The 17,298-nt window shown below is 31.9% G+C and overlaps 1 protein-coding gene across 1 annotated transcript; it reads left to right on the forward strand.

The window, feature by feature from the left end:
• The first annotated feature begins 1,399 nt into the window (after positions 1-1,399).
• On the forward strand, positions 1,400-10,845 carry LOC143052270 (aplysianin-A-like). The gene is made up of 7 exons (XM_076225258.1): positions 1,400-1,598; positions 4,438-4,635; positions 5,279-5,471; positions 6,117-6,221; positions 7,016-7,231; positions 8,314-8,419; positions 10,144-10,845. Exons 1-7 carry the CDS (start codon positions 1,448-1,450, stop codon positions 10,828-10,830), a joined length of 1,656 nt encoding a protein of 551 aa, XP_076081373.1. The 5' UTR covers positions 1,400-1,447; the 3' UTR covers positions 10,831-10,845.
• The last annotated feature ends 6,453 nt before the right edge of the window (positions 10,846-17,298 follow it).

Below are 17,298 nucleotides of genomic sequence, written 5' to 3' on the forward strand. Positions count from 1 at the left end.
CGAGGGACACACATCAACTATAAGAAGAAAACAAATGAACAACAGAAACACTGAAGTGCAACAAACACAAACGCCTATATACATAGACACGAACTATTTGATAGAAACTACCATATTACTGACTTGGAAGAGGAAATTTTAAGAAAAATAAAACGGGGAAAACTATTATTGACAAATGACACGATACATTTATTAAACGTAGTTATTTGCCGGTAAGTGAAAGATGAACTTACCGGACAGAAAAAAAAACTTGTTGTAATTCTCGTTTGCCTTAAAATTACGGAACTACATAAAGGAGCCTTTTATATTTTCATAAATGTATGCTACTGAAATTAACAGAGGTTCAGATCTTTTAAATCCATACAAACAGACACATCAAGGCACAACAAAAAAAGGGAATCGCATTTAAAGCAAAAAGTGCACAACAGATGTGACGACAGGGAAATTTTTTCTTGTGTCCTATGTTGTGAATCTGTTACATGACCAAAATAAAACGACTGGCCGTAACAAACTGTTACTTTTTTTCCTGTTTAAAGTTACCAGGGTTTATTATGGAAAACTTTGATAGTAGCAACATGGCCATAATCATGAGTGATTTTCTGTAATTTAATTGTCCATTTTTATACATGAATTTAAGAGACAGTTGCTGACTGATGTTCAAATCTCGTTAAGCCAATAAGGAAAATGCAATATGGATACAAGTAAAACCTGAGAAATGACATGAACCCAAAAAGAAGCAGAGCCTTGTGGGTTTACAGTGTAGGCGTCTACTACAATACAAGCATAACAGCCATACAAATGACACAATTGAAAAGAAGACATACTCGACATCACGATACGGTTGTGGCTGCAAAACATAATTGTAAGATAAGGTTATGGGGTTCTACACTCAATATTTTCATTTGAATCATATCATGTGTTATCTCTATCTGCTAATTTTTGATTTAGCAGCTGACTGAAACTGAAGTTTTATTATAAATGGCGTTGAGCACGGAAAATATTTCTCCATGCAAGGTGAACAATAGACAGTATGTTTTCTCATATATCAGCGGGTACATGTCATGAAAATTGAAACCCAAAAGAGATATTCCATTTTTTATTTTTGTGACTTTTAAAAAAATATTTCCCTATCTATAGATATTTTGTAAAATGTAATTGAATATCTAAAATAAGTTTTGACATACAGTAGATTAGCTTATTGAAGTAAATTTCAAAGTAACAGTGATGTATTGCTTTTGTTGATTTTTTTTTTTTGGGCACGTGGTTTTCTTATTGATGGGATTTGTTTTAATCAAAGTATGCATAACATATACTATGACTTGTAATTGCTTTTGTTAAAACTTAGGTGAATCATATCTTATTAGCAATCCTACGTCATCTCATCATTTTTATTGGAACAATAATATTGCTCAGAGCTGATAATCAGGACGGCATTGCCTCCGAGACAATGAAAACACTGTCTCTGCGAACATTATTCTTGCAGTTAGTTATAATTATTCTGATATTTCAACCAATTGCGTTAGGATACACAAAACGTAATTTAAAGAATGAATCTGTGAGGGGTAGAAAAAACCTGATTATCGACGAATCGATTGATTGTGAGTACTATATGCATATTCCTTTTAAATTCGAGTAACTTCTTTCCATTGAATTAATTAATTATTGAACGAATCCTAAATATTTCGTACCATTTCAATTTTTTATGAGTCATTTCGTCCCAAATGGAAAATAATGATTTATGCAATTTCGCACCATATGGAAGATTATTATGTTTACCTTATTCATACCATTATAGAGATTATAATATATATACCAGTTCGTATCAATTTAGAGATTATCATGTATACCATTTCGTATCAATTTAGAGATTATAATGTATACCACTTCGTACCATATGGAAGATTTTAAAGTTGACCATTTTGTATCATTTTATGCTATTTTTATGTGTATTCATAATTCAGTACTGATGGTTATTAATAAAATCATAAAAAATTATGATCTACATGGATAACTCAAAACGGAAAGTCCTTAATTCAATGGCAAACTTAAAAGCTTAATCCCACCAAACACTTAGATATCAACTGTCATATTCCTGATTTGGTTCAGACATTTTCATATATAGAAATTGATGGATTAAACCTGGTTTATAGCTAGCTAAACCCCTTAATTATATAAAAGTTGCAAAAAATTCTATTATAATGACAACGATGTGTGAATAAAACAAACCGACATAATAGGTAAAAATGTCAAAAATAGTGGTACAGCAGTCAATTTGTGTAAGTTTTATAATGTTCAATTTCCTACCGTTTAATAAATTTATTGATTGGAGATGACAACAGAACATGTATTGAGTTTATAAAATATGATTGATTTGATTTCGAACTTACATTTCCTTCAACACTAAATATTTTTCATGTACCTACTATGATATGGTATAGTTCAATTTTCATACTGTACAAAATGATTCAACATTTGTTACATATGATACGAAACAGTAAACAATGTTGGACATATGATACGAAATAGTCGAGCGTTTTTTTTCCATATGGTACGAAATCGTAAAACTTTTTTTCATATGGTACGAAATTATTTCTAATTGAATGTAATGGTTTCTGATCGTGGTATGGTACCAAATGGTAATATAGGGAACAAAACGGCAATGGTACGAAACGGTTTTGGTACGAAATTTCTTGATACACAACAAAAAGGTACAATTCACATACTGCTATGTATTAGACAAAGGTATAGTCACTTTTTTCAGTTTAAACTTTCGATTTTTCAACGATTGTACTGGCATTTTAGTCTATAACGGTTGTCTGTTATAATTAGTCTGAACAGTACTGAATTTACGACTTTCAAAAATGTGACAAATTTACTGAGCGACTGAACCAGACTATATATATACAAGCTATATTGCGCTTTTAAAATCGACTACTATATTGTAAATATTAAACCAATATTTCCAAATGGTGAATTTAAAATCATCCCTAGTTTTACAGACGCCACCACGAGCTGGTTGACCGTAATGTAATATCCGTTTCACAGATGATAGCAAATATGTTCCGAATGTTGATCTTAACTACAATCCCGTCCCCTTTTCACGATTGTAACCTACCGAATAAGACTTGTTGCTGGAATCGTACTAACACGACAGGTGTCACATGTGGTGCAGGATTTGCTTTCATTTTTGTAGCACCTGAGTTTTCGATATGTTTCGTGTTACTTAGTCTTAAGTTTTCTATGTTTTGTTTAGTGTACCATTGTGTATCTGTTTTTTTATTTCTTTTTTAGGCATGCAGTTTTCAGTTAATTTGTGATTTTTGCGTTTGAATGACCCTATGGTATTTTTTGCTCTTTTTTGTAATAATAAATAGATACGATATCGTTTTTTGCTATGGCACTGTCTGTTTATTTCAACCTATCAGTTTTGTATGTTATTTTGGTATCTTCCACCAGTTTTGTAATACAAAGGTCATACAACAACACCTTGATAACAGATAATACAGGTTACGATCATAGATAAATGACTTATAAAAGGAAAATTTAAATCTTTTTTGGCATGCAAAATTAAGTCGATTTCAAAACGTACAATTGTACCAAGTCAGGAATATGGTAGTTGTTATCAAATAGTTCGCTTCTATGTGTGTTGGCGTTTTTTTATGTTTCACTTCAATTTTAAATCTCGGTCTATTTCTAAAATTATTTCTAACATGCAATTATAATTGTTTTGAATAAACATTGAACGACATTTTTTTTTCTATGTGACGTTTACATTTTCTGGCGTCAGACACGCAAAGCAATATATGAGTTTTTTTTAATTTGATAAATCGATGCTTTTGTGCCTTTTTAAAAAAGATTGTGTTTTTTTGAGATTGTAACAGAGTGATGACTGCTATAACCATATTCTGACTTTTGTTTATTATGTCTGTTTTGTTCACGCATCGTTGTACATATAACGGATTTTTGATGCGACTGTCATATAAGTGAGAGGTTTAGCTCTATAAAACCAGGTTCAAAGCACCATTTGAAAATGCCTGTACCAAGTCAAGAATATGACAGTTGCTGTCTTTCGTTTGATGTGTTTTGTCATTTGATTTTGCCATTTGATTAGGGACTTACCAATTGAATTTTCCTCGGAGTTCAGTATTTTTGTGATTTTGCTTTTGCAGTGTTCCTGTTGTTTCTCTGTTGTACTCTTATAGCTGATGTGTTTTCCTCGGTTTAAGTTTTAAACCGGATTTGTTTTTTCACAATAATTTTTTTTACTTTTGAACACAGGTATACTATTGTTTCCTTTATTTACCAAGGTGTTGAATAAATAGCCTTTTGATAAAAAAAATTGTATATCCTCCTCTTTAACATTTCGTTTAGTGTCCTCACCGTCAATCATATTTCATATAAAGTATCAGTTTTACTAACAAACCATATTCCTTGCAGTAGCCCAATGTGACGACGTAGCCATAATTGGAGCTGGAATAGCCGGTACCTACGCTGCATGGCGACTGAGACATCAAAATAAACGAATATCTATATACGAGTTCTCAGACCGAGTTGGAGGAAGGATGTTCACAGTACAGTTCACAGATATCCCGGATGTAAATGTGGAGTTGGGTGGAATGAGATACTACCGTGAAGGTAAGTTTAAAACTATTAATTTGTGAAGAAAGAAGTTTTTATATGAAAAAAATAGCATTGTTTTTATAGTGATTCAGATTATAACACAATGTTGAATGCTGTACCCTTATTTTTGTCATTTTTACCTAGTATAATCGAATGTTATGTAAAATTGAGAATTGAAATGGGGAATGTGTCAAAGCGACAACAACCCTTGCTAGTATTGTGTGTGTGTGCTTTGTTTTATTATGTTTTTTTATTTACATTTTCTTATTTTGTTTGGCGTCTTTTCTCTGAACTTGTTACATTAATATCTTGGGGACGGCTGCAGCTCCTCTCAAAAGCTGGATTTCTCGCTGTGTTCGAGACGAATTATCGGAGCTGAGCTGTTTAATTTTTATAATGTCTCTTTGGTTTAATTAACGTCTCTCTGAGACATTACCCTTTGCCATATAATTTAATTTTGGATGTAACGCGTCTTCTGATTGGCTGACGTTATTTTGTTATGAGCCCATAGACATAATTTAGTCATGTGACCGTAAAGTCATCACCCTTTGCCGTTATTAATTCCCATATACATATTATTTTGACTATGAGATCAGGCTTTTCAGTTTTTATATCAATTTGATTTATACTTTCCTAATCTTTTAATTTATACTTTTAGAACATGCATTACTACATGACACCATACAACAGTTAGGGCTTCCGATCATAAGATTCGAGTTAGGTTCTGGACCATCACCTGACACCACTGTCTATGTACGGGGAGTCCACTTGCGTTATGACGAATTGGGTGGGTATAAAACACCCTACAATCTGCAACCTAACGAGAGAAAAGCGACTGATCAACTCACATGGTATATATAGTAAGCAAATAGATATAAAGATAATGATTGGGAAAACTGATATAAAATAATATTTATGAACATATAGGCACACATTTTAAAGGTTTTGAAGAGATGAAGTTCTATAAAATATTATTATTAGTTGTAATAATCATAAGCTTGAATAAAACATAACAATATATTTATTTTGCCGATAATCCAGACATGTATGATTTGATCTACAGGTAGCATGGATAAAGGTGATCGTATCATAAATTGAAGTATAAAAAAAATAATATTGATCACTTAATATAAGAACAAAAAGGGAGAGCTAAAGTAAAACAGATATCAAGGTCTAGGGAAAATCCAAGTTGAAACTGTAGAAGTATTTGGGTGCGATCTCAATGAAAGGTTAAACATTTTTTAAAGGGAAGATCAGAAGACAACACCTTGAGTGTTGAGTGCATGAATTTTATTTGATTTTGAGCGTCACTGGTGATTTTTATGTTGGCGCAAATTTTGATCCTGGTGAGTTTATTTTTATGCAATAGTATTCGTCTAGACATTTACGAGCATACGGATATACTTAAAAGAAAATTTCACTGGTTTCTCGCTAAAAACAACTCCTTATTTCAGGCAAATGAAAGTAATGTTCTTATTTTTTATCGTTCAAATAAGGGAGGTATTTAGGAATTACACCGATGTGCTTACAACCAATTTGCCAGAAGCTGATAAAAAGTATTTCGTCAGAGATAGAAGTGGAGTACTCATGTATAAACAAAGGTATGTGTTTATAATGAAATTGGATGCTGTTGTTTGAAACATTGTTTGACAACCTAAAAATAGAAAATTTTATCGTAAAATTCGGAAGGCATTGTATAATGCCATGCAAACAGTAGTTATTTCACGACATGCGTTATGAATATTTGAGACGTATGCTTTTTATAATAAATTGCTGTTCAAATTAATCCACATTATTGATTTTCATGACTTATTGTTTAAATATACGACATGAAAAAATACATTTGAAAAGGGTACTTTAAAAAATTGCCAAGCAACACACTGTCCACACTAGGAACTATATTCGTGGACAACGAAAATCAAAGAACGATAACTGTTTACTCGGACCAGATATAAGAAGATGTACCTACTTTACTTGTTTATCAATATCTATAAAGATAGGCATGATGTGTTTTGTTCTATATAAAAAAAAATGCAATATAGATCCTTAGCTAAAAGTGGCAGTCATTAAATAGTTTACCATTCATTCAACAAACCCTTTACTGCCGTACACATTTACTTTATTGAAAAATTAAAATAGACAAAGAAGCACATTTATAATATATATCCTTTCCTTACGGTTTGTCAAAGAGAATCATATCTCAAATTCTGTCGTCAAGGTTGGGCTAATTTCGTCCTATTTTAAACCCCCTGTGCTGATTCACAAAAATAATTCTAATAATCAGAATAATAAACTACGGAAAAAAGTAAACTACAAATATACTGAAAGTTCAAAACAGAAAGTCCCTTATCATGAGATTTTGCATAATTCACTAAGGTCTGAATGTTTATTTCAGTGTCCAGTCTTTGTATCATAAATATTTAAGCACTGAGGCACACAAATACATCAGAGAAACTAGCGGCTTTACTACATTTTTAACGGACGATAGTGCCTCACTTGTAGTTCAAACTGAACCCCCATCTTCAGAAAGTGAGGACGTTTTAACTGTGGCAACAGGATTTTCCTCCATACCTAATGAGTTACTTCGACGATTTTTACTTGATGGTCAAAGGTGAGTTCTGTGTGTATCAATTAGATTCTACATATGTTCCCTAAAATGGAGTTGTTCATATTTTATTTGATTTTAAGGGTCGGTCTGTTGGTTCATAAATGAATTAAAACAATTCTGAGTTTATTCGTTTGAACACACATTTTTCTAAATAGAAACGTGTGTGTTACCACAATAATGATCAACTAATTTCATAAAACAATTATTCGTTTCTATTTAAACATGCTATTACAGATAAATTACACCGGGTTTTTCTTTAATTGATAGTTACGATACATTATCTTATGAAGCACATTAAGACAGATTGTTTATAATTTAATCGTTTACTTAGCATTTACATCAAAAACAGATTAAATATAGCATTGACAAGCAGATCAAAATCTTTAAATCTTATTTATATGATGGACGGTTCAAAATTCATCCTTCTCAATGGTGAAGTTGAAATGATCCCTTCGTAAATTCAATCACGATTTGGTTGACAGTTATGGAATAACCATTTCACAAATGATATCTGATATGTTCCTTATTACGGAACTACAATTCACTTCCCTTTTCACCACGAATGTGATCTACCGAATTACACTGTTTACCAGATTTGTAAGCACATGAGCAACACGACGGGTGCCACATGTGCAGCATTATCTGCATACCCCTGCGGAGCAACTGCGATCATCACCAGATTTTGGTTGAGTTCGTGTTGCTAAGCCTTTAGTTTTCTATGTTTTTTTCTTTTGTACTATTTTTTGTCTGTTTGTCTTTTTATCTTTTAGCCATGGCGTTGTCAGTTTATTTTCAATCTGTGATATTGATTGTTCCTCTTGTATTTTTCGCCCCACTTTTATCAAATCAAGTGTCGAGTAGATAAGTTTTCATTCTTAACTGAATTATTATCTTGAACTTTCAATTAAATTATCTGACAAAGTCGTGCGCTAAGGGACTAATTAAAACGCATAAATACTGTTAAAATTATTTAACATATATGACTATATTAAATAGGCTGATTATATCGGCAATATGTCGAATATAATCTCATATTTGCATAACATGTCAAGCATAAAGCGATCAAATATTGTTATTTGTTAAAGGCATTCTATCAAGTATGATCATGACCTGAAAGCAATCAGAAAAAGAGGAGACGGATATTACAACTTATTTTTCGAACCTACGTTCTCCAACAGCAGGAATACAAGGGTAATTTGTATCATATCAGCATTTCGATCATTACAATAGTGCTAAGTGTACTAAACAATTTTCATTCAAGTGGATGGTTTAGTTTGACTTAACAAGAAGTTAAACGCACGGTTTTTTTCTGAAAATGTCTGCAATAAGTCAGATAATATGCAGTTCTTCTTCACTTGTTCTGTTGATTGATAGCGATCGTTTTTTTCCTTTTTTTTCTTGATGGATTTGGTATTTTTGTTTTAGGCAGATTTACATATGATACAGCTCTTACATTTATCAAATAAAACGGTATGTCATTTTTTAACATAAATAAGGCGGTTTTCTCGTTTGAATTGTTTTACAATGTCTTATCGGGGTCTTTTATAGCTGACTATGCGGTATGGATTTAGCTCATTGTTGAAGACCGTACGGTGACTTATAATTGTTAATGTCTGTTTCATTTTGGTCTTTTGTGGATAGTTGTCTCATTGGCAATTATACCACATCTTCTTTTTTATATGTTTTCATTCCCCATTGAATATTATAATATACTCATGTAGATAAATAGTGTATAATTGCATCGATTTGGAACCAACAATGTTTTGTAGTTGAAATAGAAAAAAATAGCGCTATTTCGCAAACTACAATTTTTGAGGATGTTCTTGTTGCTCAGTCTTAATAGTTTTCTGTGAAGTGTTCTATCAACTGTTTTTTTTTTTTTGGTCTTTTTTATCAACCAGATTTCAGATAAAGTGATAAAAGTCAAAAGTCAAAACCTTAACAATGTGAATCCCCAATAACTTCTAGTCGGCTATAAAATTCATCGACATGACAAATGTAAAACAAATCAGATAACTGCCTTCTTTATTAGAAAAAAATGTATGAAAAACAAATAAAGGATTCATTAACCAACTACTATCACTGAACTATAGGTTTTTACTTGGACATAAAGGATGTTTGCAATCGGTTTATTGGTTTAAATATTCCTTTGTTATTTTTCACCTCTCTTATGTTTGCTGTTGACCAATCAAAACATCTTGAGGACTGATGTAAAACAAACAACTGTTAAGACAACCTGGGAATATGAAAAGGGCGAATCTTGTTTTTCTTTTGAAAAAAATACATAAACCAAAATAGGTAACTCCAAGATAAATTTAGAAAGGGAGAAACCCATACAATTTGACAAAACTAAAATTCAAACAAACAGCTGTCTTGGTACGAGTATTTTCCGACACTAAAGTTGGTTTAGCGCGAAATAAAAAACACACTTGTATGGAAATTGTTTCAGTTATTTCAGTTTTGTATTACAGCATGAAACTCTTTATCGTTCATGAATAGTCCGTTCTACAAAAGCAACAGCATATTGTAATGCACCTGCTTCGTACACACATAGACCTGTATCTGACTTATTTACATCTCTCTATATATTATTTATTATTAATTTTATTATTTACTTGTTACTTATTGGGAACTGCGAAATACTTCATCTGCATGTATATGCATCTGAATAAGATAACCGATTATGTTATATAAAGTTTAGGATGACAAGATTTATTTACAAAGTTAATAACTTTCGGTTTTCTTTCAGATGCTGCACGCATTCTTTATACGTACAGTTCGTGTTTGTTTCTTAATATACTCTTATTCAAAACAATGTTTTTCTTTACTGGTTACTGGTACATTTAATGATATATCATAAACGTTAGAAACCTCTTTTTGTACAATAAATACAGGATTTGTTTTTTTCATTTCAGTCTAAATCCATTATTAAAAAGTGTGCAAAGAAAGTTATCCTAGCAACCAATCGATTGTCACTCGAACAACTGGACTGGCAGGGTCTTTACCAACCTCACATTAGAGAATATATAACCAAAGCAGTAAAAGATATGCCCGCAGTAAAGCTTTATTTCAGTTATGATTCTCCTTGGTGGAGGAGATCGCCGGTTTATTCTGACTATATAATTTCAGACACTCCATTTAGACAAACCTATGATTTTGGAACATCAACTCTTAATCCCCCCAAGTCTGTACTACAGACAACGTACGCAGATACAGATATATCTTACTGGGAGGAATTATTCAACAGAGCGAATGGAAACGAAACTACTGGCGACTTAAAAAATGAAATAGAACTAGATCATGTAACAAAGAAGTATTTGTCTGATATATATCAAATTCCTATCAACACTATACCACGACCCACAAATGCTGCTTGGATGGTGTGGAAGAATTATCCATACGGTGGTGCATGGCAAACATGGAGACCGGGATATATATTACCGATAGTTGAAAGGGCAATGACAAAACCATCAGTTAGTGATGATGTCTTTGTGGTTTCAAATGCTTTTAACTCTCGTTCTTTATCTATTTGGAGTAACGGAGCGTTAGAGTCTGTTGAACTTGCTATGCCATATTTTGGTTTGAGACGTATCGAAAAATAAATCTTGAACACTTAATACTATTACATTTAATTTCTTTTAAATTTTTTTCATTGCGCTTATATTGATACAATTTCAGCCCAACAATCGGTTAACAACTATGCCATGTAAAAATACATCGCCAAAGTCATATAAAATATCAAAACTGTTATAAAAATTAATACAATTTGCCTCCAGTGACTGCCTGTGAAGGTATTAACAACAAAAAAAGAATAAACCATCAAATCAGTAATAAAAACACGACCTACAAATGCTGCTGGATTGTATGGAAGAAATTCTCCCTATGGTGGTGCATGGCAGACATGGATGCCAGGATATATATTGCCGATGCTTGAAAGTCAAATAACAAAACCAACAGTCAATGGGGGTGTCTTTGTTGTTTAAATGCTTTTAAAGGATCAAAGAAGCCAGATTATTTAATTTCACTTTCAATTATATTGATGATGTTCTTTCCATAAACAATCCGAACTTTTCGGATTGGGTTCCATTAATATATCCCCCAGAACTAAAGATTAAAGAAACAACAGACACGGCTTCCTCCGCCTCATTTTTAGACTTATATCTCGAATTTGACTTACACAGTCATCTCAGTACCAGAATCTATGACAAACGAGACGATTTTAATTTTGAAATTATAAATTTTCCCCGCCTTAGTAGCAATATACCAATTTCACCTGCATATGGGATATATATTCCCCAACTTATTCGATATTCAAGAGCTTGCAGCTCCTACTCAGACTGTTAAACGCCATCAGTGTCTGAGTAGAAAGTTGATGAACCAGGGGTATGTCAAAGAACGTCTTGTCCTTTTCCTAAAAAAGTTCATCGGAAGGTACCAAGACCTTGTTGATAAATATTCCGCATCAACTTCACAAATAATAATCTATGGTCTTGATGTATAGATTCTGCGTACTGATGTTGTTTATCATCTTAACAACGTGTTTTATAGTTCTTTCATTAGTCTTTGTTGTATTATTAATATTACTTTTACTGTTGAATGGCTTTATGTGATATCCATTTGACGTGGCTCTGTACTTATACATCTCATCAATGTGTTTGTATTGTCTTTCATTTTTTGGTGGCGTGTTTTGTATATGCGACTTTTTGTATTTCTTTGGTTCTTATAACGTGACTGTACTTTAAAAAATCCCGTCAGTATGATATTGTTCTATTCCATGTCATTATGATATTTTTGTATTAAGAATTACAAAATACGTTGATCCATAAACGTCAAAATCATTCAATCGCGTAGTGGAATAACTATTTGTGGATTCTTATAAATTTTATATATAACGTAGTTTACCGCTGTTCAAAACTCATAAATCTATGGACAAAAAACAAAATCGGGGTAACAAACTAAAACTGAGGGAAACGCATTAAATATTGAATAAAATTTTCTGACGTCAGATACACAAATCAAGGAATGTGTTTGTAGATACATGTTTTTGTGTTCTGTTAATTTGTTCTTTTTAAAATTGTTAAACGATGATGACTGATGTACCCATATTTTGACTATTTTATTTATTGTGTCTGTTTAGTTAACGCATCAATGTAAATATAACGGAATTTGATGAGACTGTCATCAAAGTGAGAGGGTTAGCGCCAAAAAAACTAGGTTTAATCCACCATTTTCTACATTTGAAAATGCCTGTACCAAGTCAGGGATATGACAGTTCTTGTCCATTCGTTTTTGATGCGTTTTGATATTTGATTTTGCCATGAGATTATGGACTTTCCGAATTGATTTTCCTCTTAGTTCAGTATGTTTGTGATTTAGTTTTTAATGTTCGTTCTTTTTTTCGAATTGGTCTAACGCAGCAATACAAGTAGTTGAACTTGCTATGCCATATTTTGGATTTAAAACAAAATAGAATTATTAAAAATTAAATAAAAAAAAATAACTGTCTTTTATATTGTTTCCACCCTATCTCATCTTAAATGTATCAAAAACTATAACTTAATTATTTTTCTCCACTGTAAATCTAAACACACAAATATAGTTGATATTGAATGTATAGTAACACAGATTGATAATTTACTAAAAATTAGAGCAGTTTAAAACCTAGATGACAATGAAAAAAAATCATAAGTCGGCCAAACAATGAATGGCTTACTACACAGAAAACTTAAAACAAAGCCTTACGAACCCCACAAACAAAAGGGAGTTATCTCATGCGTTCCAGAGGGTAACCATGTGGTGCTGTACTAGTGCACCCATTGTGTTGTTTAAGGAGAGAAAATAGATAATTATAATAAATCAATGGTTAACTGTGACACAGTTAATTCATAGATCGTCGGAACACAAAAATAGTGAACTACTGAAAGTCAGACTCTGCTCTAGCAATCGTCCGATAATTTATTCAATAAAATTTATTAAAGTTAAAATAAGAATTGACAGATTGTCTCGATCCAAACAAAATTTTATCATGTTTTGGATACAAATAAATATGAGTGTATTCATTGTCAATTCCTTTTAACCTCATAATCGTTTATGCCAGGTGTTTTGTTTATTTACTAACAGGGCGTGTTTTAAATGAATCGTTTCTTTTATCAACTTCATGCAAAATTGTATAATAGGTTGTACTTTTTGTATTTATAAATTTGTACAGTAAGATGGTCTGAAATTATTATAGACACACAAAAAAAGAATACAAAAATAAGCCAAGAGATTAAAAAAAAACACACGCTATAAAATCGAGAAAGGAAATGGGGAATCTGTCAAAGCGACAGCAACCCGACCATAGAGCAGACAAAACGCTATATATGCTTCTGTAATATAAAACATGAACATAAGGGCAGGTAAATTAAAGATTAGTTTAAATGGAATAAAAAATCAAATTACAGAAATTAAAGACCTCTCATATTACTTTGTCTCATCTTTAATTTAATTGTAAATTGAAAAAGAAAATTCCCTATTTTTTATAAGAAATAGACAGGAAAAGTGGGGGAATAGTAATGTATCAGTAAAGCATAGGAATTCTATTCGCTATTTCAGAATCTACTGAATGATGGGTAATATCTTTACAAGCTTTTACAAAAACGTTGTGATTTGCTTTAAACGTCATAAACGATGAAAATTCAACCAATGACGTGAAGTTATTTTCATCATTTGGGTTATTAATAAAACTCTAATAGATTTTAAACATGGCAATTGAGGAAAGATTGAGATCAACTTAACAGATACATAGTAGACGTTCTGAGATTGACAATTTATAATAGGGTTTATTATGTTTGAACCTGTCCTAAGTCAGGAATCTGATGTACAGTAGTTATTTTTTGTTTATGTAGTTTATACGTGTTTCTCGTTTCTCGTTTTTTATATAGATTAGACTGTTGGTTTTCCCGTTTGAATGGTTTTACATTAGTAATTTTTGGGACCATTATAGCTTGTTGTTCGGTGTGAGCCAAGGCTCTGTGTTGAAGACCGTACATTGACTGATTATGGTTTACTTTTATAAATGGTTATTTGGATAGAGAGTTGTCGCATTGGCACTCACACCACATATTCCTATATCTATTTATGTTCTAAAAAACTGCTAGTTAAAAAAGAAATCTAAATCGGCTTTTAATGAAGATAGGATATATTAATGCACTGGAATGATGCATTAAAACTGTAGTCATCTTGGTTAAGATAGATATCAATCACGTTCTTGTAATTTCGTAACCTACATGTACATATATCAATCAATAAAATTAACACAATAAAATATAAGGGTCTGTATGAGGCTCACAGAATAGAAATCAATGGAGAGCATCTACAGAAAAATTGACAAAAAATTAAGAAAAGACAAATACGATAACAAAAAGATTATTGAATAATGGGGTATCAAAATATATTCTCGCTATTTTGTGCATTTTTCCTTTGATATTTTTTGTGATAATTTTTTATATCATGCTACTCGCATGAGCTAGAAAATTATCGCTAGAAACTAAGGATGCACGTGACGTTGCTAATGAAATTGACATGAAATTGATAACGTCGTCATAGGTAAAATAGCGATAAACAAAGTATAATTGGTCATCTCGACTCGATTGCTTTTCTCGCTTTCGCCGTACCGGCTCAAAAGAGAAAATCAAACTCGTTGAGATGATCAACGATAACCTTTAAAGATATATAGAATTGTTGGTAAACCGCATAAAGGATAGAGAAATATAATCCAAAACATTAGAGACCCCTCAAACATGTACTGTATGTTGTTGAAAGCTACATTACTGACGGGTTACATGTGTACTGTAAAATGGATTTTCTTATTGAATACAATTGCATATATTATTATACAGTTTTCATCAAAACCATTGTACATCAAGAATTTAAATATAAGCAAGCATTGCAGGAGACCACGTGACTGTTCTTCTCCTTTCATATATACAGCCCCTCTAGCCATGCTATTGCCGGGTATCTTAACATTTTTCATCATGAACATCTCCGGAAGGGAATATCTCATGGTTCTGATTTCAGATAATCATAAGATATCAATTGGAACCATACCTCTAAAAATAATAATGAATTAAAGACTTCCATAGAGCATTGGCCAATCGAAAAGAAATTGAACGCTTTTGTCAGAATGGGTTAAAGCAGTCAGGTACCTGATAAAATGTTGAATCCAAAAAACAAAAATGTAAATAATTGAATAGATTCCGTATTCAGAGACATAGACATAGAATGAACATGAACAATACAAATTGCTAAAACTGTCCCATGTCAGTACATGCGGAAAAGAACGATTTAACAAATGGACGTATTTCTGGGTTACCTTCATCAGAAGGCTACGTCATCATCACGAATTAGGTACTAATTGTCAGTGTCTTTATTTATTAGTGACATGTTTTTCCAGTCTTTGATCTTTTTTGCCCTCACTTTATATTTACTGGTATTTATTTGGTTTTATAGTTATTATCATCTGAGCGTCACTGGTGAGTTTTATGTGAACGAAACGCGCGTCTGGCGTACTAAATTATAATCTTGATACCTTTGATAACTATTACGTCTTTTAAATCGATTTACAATACTTAAACATGAATAAACTTTTGACACTTTATATACAATAGAAAATTAGACGGGAACGAGCTTTTCCCGAGAAATATACATACCTTTCATTAGAAACAAAAACAATAAAATCATCTTTGCCCAAACAGCACGTATAACCTGAATGTATGATAAACACAAATAAAAATAAAATTGAGGAAGGAAATAGGAAATGAAATGTGTCAAAAGACAACAACCCAACCATATGACAGGAAACAGGACCACATGCCACCAATGAGTCTTTAAAAGAGCGAGAAAATTAAAGCCAGGGGCTCTTGACTTAGGACAGGCATTAAAATGCGTCGGGGTTAAACATGGTATTTGAAATCTCAACCCTCCCCCTTTACAGATGAATGAATAATTTACGATGGTCTAGTTTCAACTTATCTAGTATGGTATGGGTTGAACATGATAATTGTTTTAGTTTTCTTATTGACAAATTACAAATTATAGTATACATGGGTGCATAGTTTTATTGTTTAATTTAAACAATGTTATACTTATAGAATAAAAACCTCAACTAATTTATATTAAAGTTATAAGAGTTATGCTGATACTAATATCAAATTTCGCTCTCCGGAGTTAATATCAAACAAATATGTCATGAAAAAGGTAAAACAAAGTAAATTACCAAAATTACCTTACGTTAATATATTTGATAAATATGACTTTATCATAGGAGACATTTTCACCATATTCTAAAAAACGTATTGCATTTAAACTAAATTTGAGGCAACGAGATGAAGAGCTATCCTTTTGACCAAAAAAAATTATAGCAGTCAGATATATTATTCATCTTTATAAATATATTGTAACATTTTTTTTATTGAGGCAAACGCTTCATATTTATAGTCCTTGAAATGAAATGAAATTCAAGTTTAAGTCAAAACGCAAGACGATACGTCACTCTACTTTTTGCTTTAATAAATTATTGCCTTAGTTAAATGCTACATGGAATCTGTACAGTTGCATTACATTTTTTTAATGCTTTTACCAATTTATCATCTATTACTATAAAACTTTTTTGTGTTATTCATATAAAATAAACATATTATTATAACCAGTTAAAAAAAAGAAGATGTGGTATGATTGCCAATGAGACAACACTCCACCAGAGAAAAAAAATGACACAGAAATTAACATCTGTAGGTCACCATACGGCCTTCAACAATGAGGAAAGTCCATACCGCATAGGCAGCTATAAAATGGCCCGAAATGACAATGTAAAACAATCCAAACGAGAAAACTAACGGCCAAATGTATGTACAAATAATTAACGAAAAACAAATATGTAACATATAAACAAACGACAACCACTGACAAACAGGCTTTTGACTTGGGAAAAGCACATACATAAAGCATGTGGCGGGGTTAAACATGTTACCGGGATACCCTGGGACAGTGGTGTAACAGTACAACATGAGAACGAACTATAAAATCAGTTA

Source organism: Mytilus galloprovincialis, chromosome 11, assembly GCF_965363235.1.
Source record: "Mytilus galloprovincialis chromosome 11, xbMytGall1.hap1.1, whole genome shotgun sequence".
NCBI lineage: Eukaryota > Metazoa > Mollusca > Bivalvia > Mytilida > Mytilidae > Mytilus > Mytilus galloprovincialis.